Source organism: Salarias fasciatus, chromosome 8, assembly GCF_902148845.1.
Source record: "Salarias fasciatus chromosome 8, fSalaFa1.1, whole genome shotgun sequence".
NCBI classification, from domain to species: Eukaryota; Metazoa; Chordata; class Actinopteri; order Blenniiformes; family Blenniidae; genus Salarias; species Salarias fasciatus.
Window position 1 is genome coordinate 17253556 of NC_043752.1, and position 16653 is coordinate 17270208.

General features: G+C 44.0%; 2 protein-coding genes across 5 annotated transcripts; both read right to left on the reverse strand.

Moving 5' to 3' along the window:
• Positions 1–684: 684 nt before the first annotated feature.
• On the reverse strand, positions 685–8813 carry decr2 (2,4-dienoyl CoA reductase 2, peroxisomal). Of its 4 annotated transcripts, none has more exons than XM_030098185.1 (10): positions 8390–8813; positions 3720–3821; positions 3574–3642; positions 2868–2919; positions 2638–2773; positions 2067–2191; positions 1797–1890; positions 1612–1716; positions 1310–1498; positions 685–1141 (listed from the first exon to the last, which is right to left on the reverse strand). In XM_030098185.1, the coding sequence occupies exons 2-10, from the start codon at positions 3818–3820 to the stop codon at positions 1107–1109; spliced, it is 906 nt and encodes a 301-aa protein (XP_029954045.1). In that variant the 5' UTR covers position 3821; positions 8390–8813; the 3' UTR covers positions 685–1106. The 4 variants fall into 4 exon arrangements, with proteins under 4 accessions (XP_029954045.1, XP_029954044.1, XP_029954047.1 ...); XM_030098184.1 differs by lacking the exon at positions 8390–8813 and adding an exon at positions 4236–4386; XM_030098187.1 differs by lacking the exon at positions 8390–8813 and adding an exon at positions 4236–4386 and having other exon boundaries at positions 1246–1498.
• Positions 8814–10436: 1623 nt separating this feature from the next.
• On the reverse strand, positions 10437–13470 carry LOC115393402 (retinol dehydrogenase 13). Its single transcript, XM_030098388.1, has 7 exons — positions 13333–13470; positions 12252–12370; positions 12001–12156; positions 11809–11913; positions 11481–11693; positions 11250–11351; positions 10437–10968 (listed from the first exon to the last, which is right to left on the reverse strand). The coding sequence occupies exons 1-7, from the start codon at positions 13395–13397 to the stop codon at positions 10619–10621; spliced, it is 1110 nt and encodes a 369-aa protein (XP_029954248.1). The 5' UTR covers positions 13398–13470; the 3' UTR covers positions 10437–10618.
• Positions 13471–16653: the final 3183 nt, after the last annotated feature.

The following is a 16653-nucleotide window of genomic DNA, read 5'->3' on the forward strand; positions in this document are numbered from 1 at the left end:
GTGATATGAGCAACTGCAGGAAACATCCTGGATAGGTTGCCAGTCCAGTTGTGGTGCAGAGTATATGTGATGAAAATTTAAATGTTTTCACAATATCAGTTACACACAAGAAATTACTACAATCTGTCAAAATCAAGCCAATTTTAATGAAACCTTCTGCTTCAAAATACAATGACGTGCCCAGAAAACCTCACCTACCCGTTGCATTATCCATGTTTCAACCCTGGATCTCAGTGTTGTGTTGAATCCATTACCCTGAAGACATGTGTTTGAGAAAAAAAATGAAGTGACTTGACCTTTGACTCTGCTCCATCATCTGCATTGACGCTCTCCCTCACAGGTATTTTTTTATTCATGTAGCTACTCACATCTTTTCTATTATTTTATTGTAATCTTGTCCTGCAACATAACTTGTTGAAGTAATTAGGCTGAGATCAAAGCTAATGGTTTGGTGTGGCATGGTGATGAGGAAGAGTGTGTAATTTTCCCAGGACATAAATGAAATTAAGCTAATAAAATAGTGGAGATATGCTGATAAAAATATTGCAAGTCTGTGGAACCATTTCAGAAAGCTCCACATGTATAGATGCTTGAAAACTTGAATTCAGTGCATTGAAATGTGTGTTATATGTTCCACATCTAATGATATTCATATCGTGAGACACTGGAATTCAGGAGTTTTGTGTTCCCATCACTTTATTGTGTTAGATATGGAGGCTGACAGCTTGTTGAGGAAAAAGTAGCTGACGAAATGTCTCTACAGTTAAAACTGACTTGGTTTGACAGACAAATGTTAAAATTAAAACAATAACTTGTGACATTAAGTTCCAGGGACAAATAATCATAACTGTTTTATGACAAAAAAATGAAATGTAAGGTGATAAACTTCCACAAAGATCATCATGATAAACTGCTGTGATGGAATGAGTAAAAAAAAGCATGCTTTGCTTTAAGATTTGAGCATTTACTAAGACTTTAAATGCATTAGGATATAGTTAGTATTTTAGTGTTCATCTTGCAGTTCACATAAGAGGCACCAGAGGGCGACACAACACAAATAGTGCCCATACTGCAGGGCAATTCAGCAAATCTGTGGTTCCCAGCATTTATTTCTCTCTTTTCTTTTCAGATGACCACAAACCTGGGGGAGAAAACAGGAGATGAGTACATTAATGTGGATTACATGCTGATATTTGTATTCTGAAGATGCACACTGCCTCTCCAGCGGCACCTCCCCCTACACACCTGGGCCAGGAGGAGGACAGGAGAGCCCCTGTTCAGAGTTTAGCAGATTTAGAGGAGGCTATACCCAGCAGCTTGGAGAAGTCATTGGCCGAGGTGAGCCACGACCCGCCGTCGGCCACCAGGATGGCGCCGGTCACGTAAGAAGACGCCGGGCTGGCCAGGAAGAGGGTGCAGTGGGCCATCTCTGTCTTGTTACCGGCTCGCTGCAGGGGGATGGTCTGAAAGAGACCGGCAGCCTCCCCTCGAGGACCGCCTAAAGAAAACGTACAGCATAAAGATTATTATACAGCAGCGAAGTGATGAATATTTGATCTGGGCATTTTTAAACTGATTGGTTCAAATAGCGTTGTGCCTTGAATGCTTTACCCAGTCTGCGGTAGCCCTCCGTGCCAGAGATGGGACCCGGGGCCACGGCGTTCACTCTCACCCCACTGGGCCCCCACTCCACAGCCAAATGCCTGGTCATGGCGTCTGGGAGCGACACAAACCCGACCACAAAGTCAGGGAGAGATTCTCTAAGACAGCACAGCGTCTCATGGAAACACTCCCACCGTTTGCTGCCTTTGCAGACCCAGCATGCACCTGGAGGGCCTGTCCCTTGTATCCAAGAGTTGCAGAGATGTTGACTATGTTGCCTCCATGATCCTGCAAAAAGGAAAACACTGAGGCCGAACTGATGATCAACACTTTAGTGGCTTTCAGATATATCCATCGGCCTTGACGTCGTCCACATTTTATCACATTAGAGCCACAAATGCAAATGTGTTTTAATGGGATTGGATTTTAGAATACAGAACTCTCACACACAGCTGCCACTTTACCTTGAACCACTTCTCATAAACGACCTTGCTGGTGTTGAATGTGCCCATGGTGTCGATCTCCATCACCGTCTTGAAGGCGTTGAAGGAGAGCGCCGTGGCCGGGCAGAGGAAGTTCCCAGCAGCATCTGTCCACAGAGGAGGGAGAAAAAGATCCAGTTTGGTCCGCACAGATCAAGACGCTGGTCAGAACATGTGGAAAGAGGTTAAAGCAATTGTGTTTTAACACTGCCTTTAAAAACCTTGCTCCTTTTTTTCTGAATTATCAGGAAATGTTAGGTCTTGATTTTAAATTTTAACTTTGAGTTTTCCTGGCATGTTCCTCTGAACTTTTTTTCCATCTTGTTTCTGCACTGTTAAAATACTAACCAACTTCTAAAAATGTTCAGTTTGTGGCCTTTTTGCCGCTGGACGCATTGCAGTAAGAGCCTAATCAGGAACAGTGTGTAACAGCAGAGAGATAAGTGTGCAGCGCAGCTAAAACTACAACCTCCGCAATTAGTGCCGAACAGCTTTTCAAAAGACAGATAAAGCGTCCGCGCTGCTTCTGTCACAAGAACAAGGCGTCACATACTGTTAATGAGGACGTCTATGCGGCCGAGCTCTTTCAGAGTCTCGTCCACGGCGGCGGCGATGCTCTCAGGTTGCCTCACATCGATGCACAAAGGAAGACAGCGGCGCCCGGTCGCAGCCGACAGCTTCTCAGCCGCCTAGGGAAGAAACAGACGCAACCAAACATTTGCATTGACTTATCGCTGAATGGAGGAATATGGAAACAATGAGAACGTTTAGAAGAAGAAGAACCTCTTTGAGTTTGTCGAAGTTCCTGCTGGCAATCACTGTGTCGCAGCCGTGCCTGAGCAAAAAGAACAAAATGTGACAAAGAAACAAGGGTGCTGCATTTTGCTGATTAGAACCTGAAAATACAATTGTTTCATAAAAGAAAGTCGGCTGGAGAATGTTTATGTGCAACAGGCAAACTGGGGACAGAATGGAGGGAATGTAAGGTCACGCAATAAATCAGTGTATCTACCAATCCATCATGGAAAGAGCAATAAATCCAAAAATAAAGAAAAAGTTGCACTGATTTTATTAAAAGTTAACCTATTCTTGGCTGCCTACATGGGTAAATTATTAAACTTAGTCAACTTTGTCCCACAAGCAAAATGATGAAAGTCTGACGGTGCGATAAGAGATATCCACCAACAGATCACACACACGTTCTACTGCTTTGTATTGTGTGTTATTATGACACAACCTGCTTTCACAGTAGAAAAGCAGAAAACCTGAGATTAGAAATAAGGGCGGAAGCTGGACGTAAGTGATTAATGACTAACACGCCATATCTATTTTAAAGGAAAGCACGGCAATGTGTGATTTCATGTCTGGATACGATGGGGACAGAGGTAAAAGCCTGTAATTCAACATTTGATCAAGACCAGAATCCGTTTGAATGCAGTCATATTCACCAAGGGCAGATTTTCCAGAGAAAACAAACCATCTTGCTCACCTCATGAAAACATCAGCTATACGGAGCCCGATCCCTGATCCTCCACCGGTTATAAAAGCAACCTGATCTCTGGAGAAACAGACCAGAGCTCAGTTAGCAGTGTGAATTCAAACATTCAAGCGTAAAGCTCACATTTCAGCTCTTACTTCAGTAAATCCGGACTGTAGATGTGTGTGTATGAAGTCAGGCAGTCATCTGTGCCAACATCTTCAGGCAGCACCTCTTCTTTCCTTTGTGGCTCTGCCATACTGATAAATAAATAATATTAATATAAAAAAAAAGTCACAAAGAAGCCCCAGTTCTGTCTTTATCAAAAAGGGACCTGAAGCTGTAGATTAGTCACTCCAAAAGTCTCTTCTTGTCTTTCATAAGGTTTTTCGTTTTAAAGTGTTTAAAGGTCTTTTGCTATGTTGCAACATTTGTTGTTGTCTGAATTAAACCCACTGATCAGGAGGATCACCAGCTCTCACAGTGCGGTTACAATGTAGATCATTTTAGATTACATTGGTTGCAAACACGCTGATCCCTCTGAAACGCCACAACCCAAGACTGCAACACCGATTCTGACTTACTGTAAGATTATATTCTAGCTAATCTGCATGACCAAGAAACATACTTGATGTTCCAAACTTTCCCCACCTCGGTCTGAAGTTGTTCTTTACCTGATAAAGAAAACGATTTGGAAAAACAGCGTCCGACTCCTCTTTAAAGAAACAGCAGCTATCTAAACATCGCCATGCACGTTTTCTGCTTTTTGTTGCTCACTCTGAGACTTTCCTGCAGCAGATTAAAAACTAGTTGGACTTCGTACGTGTGTCCTTCACAGGTGCATTGTGGGAAATGAAGTCCATCGGGGTGCGTTCAAGAACACCGCGTGTAGTGCTCCTTTCGATAAAAATGTGCAAAACGGGAAGTAAAATGCAAATAAATCAGGATTGACAGAAAAAGCGTGTGGACTTTTGTGACCACAAATTACCAATTCAAGTCTCCAAGACCAGTACATATGAATGTTTCAATCAATTTCAGAAATATTAATGTGTAGCTTCATAGAGCGAATTTGTAGCCACAAACCATACAGTTTTGGCCACAAAGAACAAGGTACCTTTTGTTCATTAGTTTTTCTGTTAAATTGACATAATCAATATGATTTTCCTCAGCTTTCTCAGCCCAGTGTTGGCAGGTGGGTTACTGTACGTTTAGTTTTTGTTTGTTTTGTTTACAGGAGTTGTCCTGCCATGACGCAGTCACATTGTTTATTCAATTCATTAACTTGTTCATTTGAAGCCAATTTTAGCTTTTACTCTATTGACTGTCTATAATATTCCTCCAGCCGTTCCTCAAACCAAAACAAAACTTCGCCACCAGATGGCATATGAGCTCCGTGGTGCAGAAAAACCAGTGGTTGGAGTCCAACTCCAACTTTATTTTTTTTCCATTTTTCATTCTGGTATATATATATATATATATATATATATATATATATATATATATATATATATATATATATATATATATATATATATATATATATATATATATATATATATATATGTATGTATATGTGTGTGTATATATATATATATATATATATATATATATATATATATATATATATATATATATATATATATATATATATATATATATATATATATGTATGTATATATATGTATGTATATGTGTGTGTGTATATATATATATATATATATATATATATATATATATATATATATATATATATATATGTATATGTATACATGTATACAGATTGATCAAACTAATTTATATCACCAAAGCGCTCATTTTCGTCGTCATTCTCGTTCTTCACTTCTCTTGGTGTGTCATCACAGCCCCAGCTCAGAATTACACTTCAGCAAACAGTTTTTGGCAACATGCAGAGGCGAACAAGTGAGTGGGGTGAAAATAAACAGGGATACCCTTTTCATCAGGTCCTGCAATCAGGTGTTGGTATATATGGTTTTAACTGCCCCCATGGGGTCAGTGACACCTGCACAGCATCTCTGGCAGATCCCGTAGTCCGTGGTCCACAGCTCACAGGAGTCTCAATGCTGCATGCTAATGCATGGTATAAAGCTAAAGCGAAGAACTGGAAGTTGGTCCACAGCCAGAACCAAACTTCCTTTTTTCTTATCTTTTTTTTTTCTACCGTTTTGTCATGGAAACTCAAACCATGTCAGGAACTCATCTCACAACATACAGCTGTGTGTAGGGAAAACATAAAGAACACCGTGTTCGAGCACAGCGGGGTCCATAAGGGCACTTGGCACCAGGAAACCCTCGCTCTGAGGTTGATGACTGACTTTGGTGTGGGTCATCTGACCTCCGGCCACGTGTCTTGGACACTGAAGAGAGGAGCAGAATTGTCGACTGATCACCATCTGGCGGTGAGTTGGATCCACTAGTGGAGGAGGAAACCAGACAGACTGTGCAGAGGGAATTAAGGAGAAGCCTCAGGAAGGGGAAGGATGGATACAGGCGGAAAATGGAGCAACTGCAGCAGCAAAACACCAGAGAAGTCTGGAAGGGCCTGAAGACTATTTCAGGCCATAAGGTTCCAGACTCCAAGGCTGCAGGAGACCACACATGGTCTTCTGTCCCTCCCCCAACGCAGCCAACCAGGCTGCAACCTGCATTGTCTGCACCGCCTGGTCCCTGCCCCCCCTCCCCCATCAACACCTCTCCTTTCTCTACCTCGACCCCCTACTGCTTCTCCTGACAAATGTCCACCTCCCCCATGCACACCACCAAGTACCCACCGCCCCAACCCCACCCCCACCCCCACCTCCAGCCTTTCCCTCACTCCCCTCCAGGTGAGGAATGAGCTCAGATGAAAGCGGCAGGCCCGGATGGTTTCAGCTCCAGGCTTCTGAAGTCCTGCTCAGACCAGCTGCGCAGCTTCATCAGGCTGATCTTCAACATGAGCCTGAAGCTGTGAAGAGTCCCACAGCTGTGGAAGATGTCCATCGAGCAGTAACCAAAACATCTCACCCCAAAGGTTTCAGCAGCTACAGGCCAGTGGCACTGATGTCTCATGACGACGATCGGGAGTACAGAGGACTGATCCAGAACTTTGTGGACTAGTGTCAGCAGAACAGCCTCCAAATCAACTCTGGAAAGACCAAAGAGTTGGTGGATTTCTGCAGGCGCTGTTACAAACCCAACACCGGCGAACATCCAGAGCAGGGACACTGAGAGAGTGGACTCTACAAACTCCTGGGTGTTCACCTCAACAGTAAACTGGACTGGTCAGACCACTGCAAGGCAGTCTACAGGAAGGCCCAGAGCAGACTCCATCTGCTCAGGAGGCTGAGCTCTTTTGGGGTGCAGGGGAGCTCCTGAAGACTTAAGGCCTCAGTATACTTCCCCGTCGCCGCTACGTCGTTCCTACGACGTAGACGTCGTAGCCCTACGTCGGGCTACGTCGGGGCTTGACGTGCGCCTCCCGAAATTTGTGACTTCGCGTCGTTTCGACGCGTGGTGACGTGAACGTCGAGGGCTGTGATTGGTCCGCTTTCGCGTTGTTTATAGAATAAAGTACAACTCACCCGGAAAACTTTTCTGATCCGAACAGTGCTTCGGGAGAAATTGAGATCCAAAATTGAGCGGCGCACATCCCTATACTGTTAGCAGTGTTAGCACTGTTAGCAGACGGGTCTATGTGTATAGCCGCTCCGAAAACGGCTTTAATCGTCCAAAAGCTCATTAGTTTCACCAATATTTCATCACGGTCTGCTCAGCCTCTCCTCCACCACAGCCCGGTGTCACCAGATATGTCATATATGCAGATATATGTTCGGTAAATGCACGCGTGTCTAGATACGTACGTCTAGAAATCTTTGTCTATAGATCTATGTCTAGGTAAAGCCGGAGCTACGGAAGCCGCATTGTTGTTGTGACTGCTCGCGGCTTGGCAGAGGAGGGCGTTCCCTTGACGCAGGAGCAAGATATGTTCAGTAGCGGCGTAGGGTTGTCGGCGTAGGAACGCCGTGGCGGCGACGGGGGAGTATACTGAGGCCTTGAGGCCTCAGTATACTCCCCCGTAGGAACGCCGTGGCGGCGACGGGGGAGTATACTGAGGCCTTGAGGCCTCAGTATACTCCCCCGTAGGAACGCCGTGGCGGCGACGGGGGAGTATACTGAGGCCTTAAGCCGCGTCTTTTCATCCTGGCTCGGCAAACGTGCAACCGATTAATCCGAGAAAACACCGACTAGGCTTACTCAAGCCGTGCATTTTCATTTATCCTGGATGTATTTATCCGACTTTTGTGCAATACCCCCCCGGTCTCACTACAGCCCATTCAAAAATGTAGCAAATAAACATATAAAGCGCCAGGTTTCAGAACATGTTCGTGGATCCATCTCTAGTTTCTACAACCGTGCTGGCTTCACCAGACTCTGATCTTCACACTTCACACAATCGCCCTATCACAGCGCCACCTCTGTCCACGTGATGCGGTCACGTGACCAGCTTGACTATTTACATTCGGCTTCAAACTCATCATGGAGACTTCCTGCTGAACTTGCAGAGATCTTCAGAACGGGATTTCGGGACGTGTTTGACATCACCAAAGCTCGGACAATTTGATTTTTCCATCTATGGTCTACATCAGAACCACACCGGGTCTACACTACACAGTATTGATTTGATGATGAAGCAGGGACACCCACAAACGTTGACACTTGTGGTTCAAAGTCAGCCCAAACGTGTTCAAAGACGTAAATTCCTCCTTAGGAGGGGCTTTAAAACATGTTTTATAACTGTCACAGAGCAACGCTGTTTTACCCCAAATCTTACCAATATCCTCCATCGGTGAGTCACGCTGCGCCACTGTGTCGCTCCCACCGTCCCTTCCGGTGCTTGCAGGCCGCTGGCCGTAGATCGAGTCCATTTCAGTGAACCATCTCCACGTCCTTTTGCTCGCCCCGCTCCTAGAGATACGGTCCTTGTTTTCTTTGTAGTCACTTTTGAGTTTCTTCAGTTTCTCTCGGCACTGGGTCGAGGTCCTGTGGTAACCGAGTTCCGCCATGGCATCAGCTAGCTCTTGGAAAACCTTTTCGTTCCGTGTGGCCCCGTCAAGCTCCCGCTGTACCTCTTCGTCTCCCACGAGAGAAATGAAGGTCTGGACCTCAGAGACAGACCACGGAATGACGGGCCGCTTTCCTGTAGACATGGTTTCAGGCAGGATTCTGATTGTGTGGCATCTCTTGCTGTTTTCTGTCATCTGTATCAACAAAATGGCGGTGTTTTGAGTTTGGCTCAAACCAGAGCTGGTCGCTGATTTGCCAGTGACTTTGACCAATCAGGGACCGCTATTATGTTGACGTCACATTTCCACGACTCAGCCCGACTCTGCCCCCAGGCCGAGTAGGCCGGGAAAGCGCGCTGATGGAAACGCCCACAAGGGGGGGTGGAGCCGAGACGAGTACAGTCGAGGAAAGGAGGTGCAAACCTGTGGCGCAAACACGGCTCGAGATCCCCCTGGAGGAGCTGGAGGAAGAGCCTGGGGACCGGGTCGTCTGGGCATCACTGCTCAGGCCGCTACCCCTGCGACCCGGTCCCGGATGAGCGGTTGAAGATGGATGGGTGGATGGCCACTAAATTTGAGGTCAAAAAATAAAAAATTGTGATCCAAAGATATCAAAATGAGGCCACAGAATAGCAATTTGAAGCTACAATTTACTTTAATGCAGCCACGAAATAGTAATTTCATGCCACGAAATATCAGAGGCCAAAAATAGTTATTTAAAGTCCTGAATTATTAATCTAAAGCCATGAAATATTTATATTTGACCACAACATAGTCATTTGAAGCCACAAAGTAGTTTTATGTGGCTATGAACTGGCAATTTGTGGCCACAGAATAATAATTTGAGGTCACAAAATATTAAACTGTGCCCAGTAAATAATTTGTGGCCCCAATTAAAATTTCAAATTCAGATGTCAGGTCTGGGGTTCTGCAGAACTTTGACTTTTTTCATAATTTTAGGTGGTTCTAATCCTCTTCTACATATGAGACAACCTGCACCACTCTCTGCTTCATGCAGTCAGAGGCTCCACCCGTAAACCAACACTGAATTAAACCATCCAGGGCTTAAAATTTCTCGATCGATCTGATCATTGAGCATTAGTGCAAAGAGCATCGTATTGATCTGTATTTTGGGAATCACTGCAGGAGACAGCTCCATGCAATGGATCACTGAAATACTTTTGGGATGGATTTTTTTCCCCTTGCACTCAGGCTGCCTGTCTGAGAGGTTCAGAAAATGTACAACGATTGAATTTGTAACTTGATTTCTTTTTCAGGAGCGATAGCAAATGTGAAACCGCATTACAGTGGTGCTATTAAACACTGGGTTGACTTTATCAAGGGTGATGGGCAACTCCTTTTATTTATATTCATGTCTAATGCATGATGGGAATGGTTCGAGCTTTGTTGATTTGATTTTTGGGACAGAAGTCTAGACTTACAATCACTTCAACCGAATTCACCTATATTAAAATTTTCAGTCGCCAGATGGCGCTAAAGGTAAACAATTTTTCCGGATTTGCATAAATCTAAATGCAAACCTGCAGAGGCCACATAAGAATGGCTCCCTGTGTCATCTCCACTTCAAATGGCTGGACTGGACTGACTCCCCTTCATGCTGCATCTGTGATGGACAGCTAATGAATTACAGATACTCAGAATTCTGGAATTAAATCCTGCTTTTGGGCACTTTATTCTATATGAAAAATGTTTTCCACACATTTTTTATGCTTAAGTGCACTTCGCATCATGTAATTGTTTTTAAAATGAAACGTGAAAAGCTTAAGTTTCTAAGACACATTTAAGACGACAAGATTTCCCTTCAAGATCCCAGAGCTTAACCAAAAGATTAAAGTTCCATTGTTTTATTGATGAATTGCACTTTGAAACTGGCGAATACAATATTACGGCATCCTGATGCAGGAATATAAACAAAAGCAACCCAGAGTCACAGTCTGAGGTAAGTCACTGTTCCTGAGCGCCTGGCTCAGCTCGGCTCATAAAGGTTCAGAATGAGCCGCCGCCCCGGAGGCTGGAGCGGACCCCGAGGTACCGACAGCTGGAGTCGGACTCTGTGCCGCGTCGGTCTGTCCAGCACTTCTCTGGCCTTCTGCTGCTGAATTTACAGTGCCGGAGCGTCCGTCCTCCTCCAGACCCACCAGCAGGCTGCTGATCTCCCACAGCCTCCGCGCCGCCTCCTCGTCCAGGGCCTGGGGGGCCGGTTCTTTCTCCGTCATCACGTCATAGTATCGCCCCGTCGCCCCCTCCACCTCTTCGGACACGGCCAGGTAGACGCTGGGCTGGGCTCCCAGCTCCGGGCTCTTCACCAGCAGAGAAAAAAAGGGACCTGCAGTGGAAAGAGTCGCTGAGAAGAGTCTGAAAATCCTAAAGCAGAGATATAAATCAAGTAGTATAAATCAAATGTCTGCCATGTGTCTGAGGTCTTCACAGTTACAGTGCATCAAATTAATTATTTATTTACATTGGAGATTCCAGGATATTAAAAGAGAACAAGTCAAAAAAAGAAAACTGCCCACAATGCCTCAGCCAGTTGATGCATATGCATTAAGACGGACATTTATTGACTTCCCCGAGTTGGAAAACCCAATAAGGAAGCAGCAGACTCACTGAGCACGGAGCTAGAGAACTGCGATTGGTGCAGGCCGGTGTGTCTCCCGAGCTCCGTGGCAACGACTCCTGGGTGCACCGCATTCACAGTGACTCCTGAGCCTGTTAAACACGCACACACACACACGGAACGCAGTTTAAAAATACATATCCAGTGGCCAATTAAAAACAAGAACATAGGCCATACTCCCTCCCACACATGCCCACATATGCAGCAGCCAGTAGACTCGCCTTGTAATCGCTTGGCGAGCTCTCTGGTGAACAGAACATTGGCAAGCTTGCTCTGACAGTACGCCTGCTTGGTATCAAACTTTTTCTTCTCCCAGTTCAAGTCCTCAAAGTCAATCTTTCCAACCAAGTGGGCGAGCGAGGCAAGGTTGATCACTCTGCTGGGGGCGGACTCCTTCAACTTATCCAACAGAAGATTTGTCAACAAGAAGTGGCCTGAATGAGGAGAGAAACTCAGAATCATTTCCGAAAATTTAATTGGAGCTTAAAAAAAACCCACACATATTCCTCTCTTTTTTTAGGACTAAGTCTCATCGGGTTGAAGTGATACCTAAGTGATTGACTCCGAACTGCATGTCAAAGCCATCCTCTGTCTTCCAGGCTGGACACCTCATGACCCCGGCGTTGTTTATCAGCACGTCCACATGCTTCTCCTCTATGATGAAAATACACATTTAAAAATGGTTACAATGTTTGCTTATAGTAAATATGAAGTGTTTTTGTGTTTTTTTTAATTCTTCACCTTTTTTGATTTTCTCTGCAAACTCTCGGATGGACTTCATGGAGGCCAGGTCGAGCTGACATGCAGAAACATGAGGGTTCAGGGTTTTCCCCCGGATTTCCTTGGCAGCCGCCTCGCACTTCTCCATATCGCGGCATCCCATAATGATCCGACCCCCTAGCAGCGTCAGCGTGGTGAAGGAACTTGTCAGTTTAAATGGAAACGAAGGGAAATTTAAGTCGAATGTGTTTGCGTGTGTGTGTGTATCACACCTCTCTTGGCCAGTTCTTGGGCCGTGGCTTTTCCGATGCCTGTGTTCGCTCCCGTTATGACCACGGTCTTCCCATTAATGGTCGCCTTGCTGGGACACCGGCCTCCAGTCACATGATTTCTAAGGGAAGAAATAAAACACAATTTAGGGGCAAAGACTGGAGATTGTAACACATCCTGCTGCAGCACTGGAACCAGAGCAGTGTCATGAATAAACCTGATCAGACTGCCTCGCTTCTATTTTTCCATCTTTCTCTACCTGGAGACGGAAACAATCTGTCACAGCTGAGAATATTACATAAGAAGACTTTAACCCCAGTTTGCAGCTCAGTCGGCGTGAAGCTGTCTTTCTGGAGGATGGTAGCTATATGTGATCGAGCTTCCTATATAAAGCCACGACGCTTTGGGCGAACCTGAGGAAAATTATCAGCCATTTGTAAGAACTGCCTTTATCAAAACTGAAACAGTAACTGCAGGGTGTATCCTGCCCTCGTCCATAAACTGGAACAAGCCCCAGCATCCTGCATCCCTGCACAGGAATAAGCAGAGGATGGATGAAGGGACAGACAGAGAATTAAAACTGTATTTTTAGGGGAAGTCCTCAAGCCTAATTTCTTCTTGAGTGCCATCTGATGACTTGTGTTTGTTCTTGTTTTGGGTACATTACCTAATCTTCTCTCAAGAGAATCTGACCTGAAGCAGAAGCAAGAAAAAAAGGCATCCTGAGACTCTCAGCATCCCCACAAACTTTTACTTGCAAATTAAATAACCAATGGTTCTCACACTTGCCTTACCGTTGAGTGGGCGAGCAGAATGTCATTAACACCTTTACAGCCTATTCAATCTGTTCGGAAAGCTGCCTGTGTGAAACATATTCAGCTGCACAATGGAGCCAAAGAGGCTGCGGCTTCTCACGCTACTAATGCTTAAATACACACAATTAAACGACCTGATCTTACAGGTTAGATCAGTAAAATCAGATCAGTGTCTAAAACATGACCTGATGTCTTTGTTAACAGAAAAATGTCACTTCAACAGTTACATCATCTGGTAATAATAGTTATTACTGCATTATTTACTCACTTTAGTAAGACAGCGACTCCAAACACGGTCCCGAAAACAGAAACGGGTAAAATATATTTACTCATAACTTCAGGAAAATAGCTGCCTTTGAATTCAGAAACGTGTTAAGACTGTTTTCACTACACTTCTGCACACAAGGTTACTGTCGCATTATTTAGACGTCATCAACATTGAGTTATCAGCGAGGAATTCTGGGAAATGTAGTTTTAACGCAAACGGGACTGATTTTCTACTTAAACGCCTTTAGTGTGGCAAAATCTCTCTGACGAACAAATGAAGGCAAGAAAAGATTTCAAAATAAATTGATTATTGATGACATGTGAATATAAATTTTATTTTTGACCAATTCCAATGAATATTCACTCTTTGGATGTAGGCTGCTCAGTAGTGCACAAATCTCCTAGACGAGGATTTTCTGTGTGCGTGTGAGAATTCTTCAAGGAATCTGTTGTATTTACTCGGTATGGAGTCCAGTGATCCCTTTTTCTTGAAGGAGCCAGTTTCTTACCATTGTAAACAGAGCCAGCCCCACCCCAGCTCTGAGTGGCCTCAGACCGGTAGAACATGACATATCCAGACTCCTGAGGTCCTCAGGAAAAGGTCAAGTGTTTCATAGTTAGATGAAACAAGATGAAGCAGTTGCTCCAGCTGTGGAACAGTCCTCTTGCTGTGGATTGTTGAAACACTGTTTTGTTTAAAATGAGGACTGGTTTGAAGGGGTATTACTATCTTAATGTTTTAAAAGTAGGTGAGTTAGCATTTCAATCATTTATGTCACAAAACTACAAAGTTTAAGTGTTTACATTAATGTAAAGTGTGCCATTTATTTGAATATTTATTAAAACAACTTTTTCAAAGTGTCTGCAGTATGCTCAAATGTAAGTTGACAAAGGAAGCAGCGGGAGAATTCAGCCTAAAAGAGAAAGATGAATCACTCCAAAAGAGTAAAACGAATATCAGGAGAGTTAACATAGAATATGACTTCAGAGAAGCAATAGACAAATCTACAGCCGAATTTATCTTTGTATTTGTAAAAACTTTGGGTCTCTCAAGGAAACGATTGGAATCGCTGGTCAAGAAGTGCAAGAGTATCCAGCCTTCTCAGGGTGAAAACACGCATCTCTGCCTTTTTTTCTTCACCTTGAAACATGTAAACCAGTACTGATCCTGCAGGTTCACTTCATTTTTCACTTGTTGAGGAAGTATTCTCTAATAAATCCAGACATACACGGGGAGAACATAATCATCTTTTAAAAAGTACTCAGACTGGGAACAGGCTTTCTCGTATACACCAGTGTGAGGCTCTGTATTCAACTTTTACTTAATTAATTTACAGCCCTTTGAATTGCTCTGCTGAAATGTGCTTTAGAAATAAAGCTCTGTTTCTTTGTGTAACAGTTTAGAAATTCTTTGTTACAGTAATCACGCAATAAGAGAAACCTATTTTTTAGTCTTGTCCTTTCGAAACTCTGTGTGCAGTCATTAGAAAGCTGTGGCTTCAATTTCACACAAATAACTTTTTTTTTTTTTTTTTTAACATTTGACCTTTAATATGAAGAGTGATTTAAAAAAAGACCCAGGAAAAGATTAAGTGAGTCAGATTCTGTTTTTTTTTTGTTTTTTTTTCAAAGCCATGAGTCAATGAGAAAGAGTGATGTGACTGTTGGCTGCGTTTCCTGTTCTTAGACTGTGAAAAGAAATGACTAAGCCTTTGTGACTGCAATCAGAAAGGTATTCTATGACTCGGGAAGCATGATGGCAGAGGGTTGCTAATGCATGGAACAGAATGCTATTGGAAAGACCGGGAGGGGCGCGGACTCAGTACATCAGCACATGCGATTTTCGGGACTTGTTTTCTCTGCCAACGCGTTCTCCGAGGAGACAGAAATATCTTCATCCTGAACAAAGTTTAAGTGCCTGCTGTTCAGAGCAAATGCTGCTAATGCTTCCAGAGATTCAGTTGGACTGTTGACAGAGGAGTTATTAACAGTCGATCTCCTCACGCAGACGGAATTATTTTGCTATATCTGTGAGGAGATCTCAATCCGCTCTCCACCCACGCCTTCCTCTATTCAGAATAGAGGATGCTGTCTGACAAATATTGCCTAAATTTCAGAGAGAGAGAGAGAAACAGGTAGGACAGCTGCTTGTGTCTCCTATTCAATGCAGAAATGTTAAAATTAGGTTATTTTAATCATATTATTATGAAAATAACTAAAGAGAATCATACAGAAATCCTATTTGTCAGACATTTTCATTGCTATAAATACAGCTTTTTAGAATGACTCGCGAGACATTGCCTCAGTGGCCTCCTCCGATGCACATTCCCCAGTTTTTGCTCATCTTAATGTTTTTCCACACAACAATGAACAGCTTGATTTCTCTGCCAGAAGGTAAATCCTTAAACTGTATTTCAGCTTGTCTCATCTGACTGGTCCCACAAAAATAAGCAATAAGTGAACTGACGCCTTGCTTTGTTGCTTTAAAAGCATAAACAATCTATGATGTGACATAAATCTATTATGTAATCTAATAGTGCACCAAAATGCCGCTCTAGTTTCTTTTCACGGTGATGCTGCAGTTTGCAGTGCAGCAAGTAACATGATTTAAGAAAAAAAAAAAAATGAGAACAGTAAAAACAAGGCCACCCCTTTGCAACAAGAGGTGGAAAACTTTAGGTGACACACAAAAAGTGAAAAGTAGGACACGTGTCTGGTCTGTGAGAAGAGAGGAGGTGTGGCGGAGCGGCCTCGGTCCATTTGTTCGGCGCTCCGAGGTGTGTCCCCGCGGTGTGGTTGACCCCGTGGTGCTCTCAGCTGTCAGCCCACGGAGCCTGACCTTCGCTGTGATTTATGACAGCTCTGTTCTCACGACGGCCCTGGGAAACTCTTCGCCTGGTTGCAGCGGGAGACACCTTAATGCCTCGAAGCCTCGCTGAGGACTCAGCAGATCCAGAAATCCCCCCGACAGGGATGAAAACACCCCGGGTCAGATTATTCTGTTGTAAACTGATGGATCGTATTCCCCTAAGCCGTCCTTTTGTTTTTTTTCCTCTCCAGGCTTTCTTTGTCCTCTTGTTCTGACCTTGGGCTGCCTCATCACAGCTGATCTCTTATCAGCGTTTTGTCGCTTGTGTTTCCTGGGCTGAGGAAAAAAGCAGTGAGCACTTGACATCTGAGAAACATCTTCATCAAAAATATGTTTCAACTCTTTCCTCCCATAAATCCATCAGACAGACCGGCGGATTGGTTGTCTTTGATGCTGATGCAGGAAGGTTATCCCTAATATGTGGAAGCTGCTTTCTAAGTCCAATCTGTTCTG

What these genes read in the sequence shown, in the direction of transcription:
- decr2 (XM_030098185.1), bottom strand. Translation starts at nt 3,820, where the DNA reads ATGGCAGAGCCACAAAGGAAAGAAGAGGTGCTGCCTGAAGATGTTGGC. An exon ending in CATAGACGTCCTCATTAACA is followed by an intron (nt 2,192 to 2,637) that starts GTATGTGACGCC and finishes CTCTGTGGACAG; the next exon opens with ATGCTGCTGGGAACTTCCTC. An exon ending in TGACTTCTCCAAGCTGCTGG is followed by an intron (nt 1,142 to 1,309) that starts GTATAGCCTCCT and finishes TTTCTCCCCCAG; the next exon opens with GTTTGTGGTCATCTGAAAAG.
- LOC115393402 (XM_030098388.1), bottom strand. Translation starts at nt 13,397, where the DNA reads ATGAGTAAATATATTTTACCCGTTTCTGTTTTCGGGACCGTGTTTGGA. An exon ending in GGAGTCGCTGTCTTACTAAA is followed by an intron (nt 12,371 to 13,332) that starts GTGAGTAAATAA and finishes TTCTTCCCTTAG; the next exon opens with AAATCATGTGACTGGAGGCC. An exon ending in TGCAGAGAAAATCAAAAAAG is followed by an intron (nt 11,914 to 12,000) that starts GTGAAGAATTAA and finishes TTTTCATCATAG; the next exon opens with AGGAGAAGCATGTGGACGTG.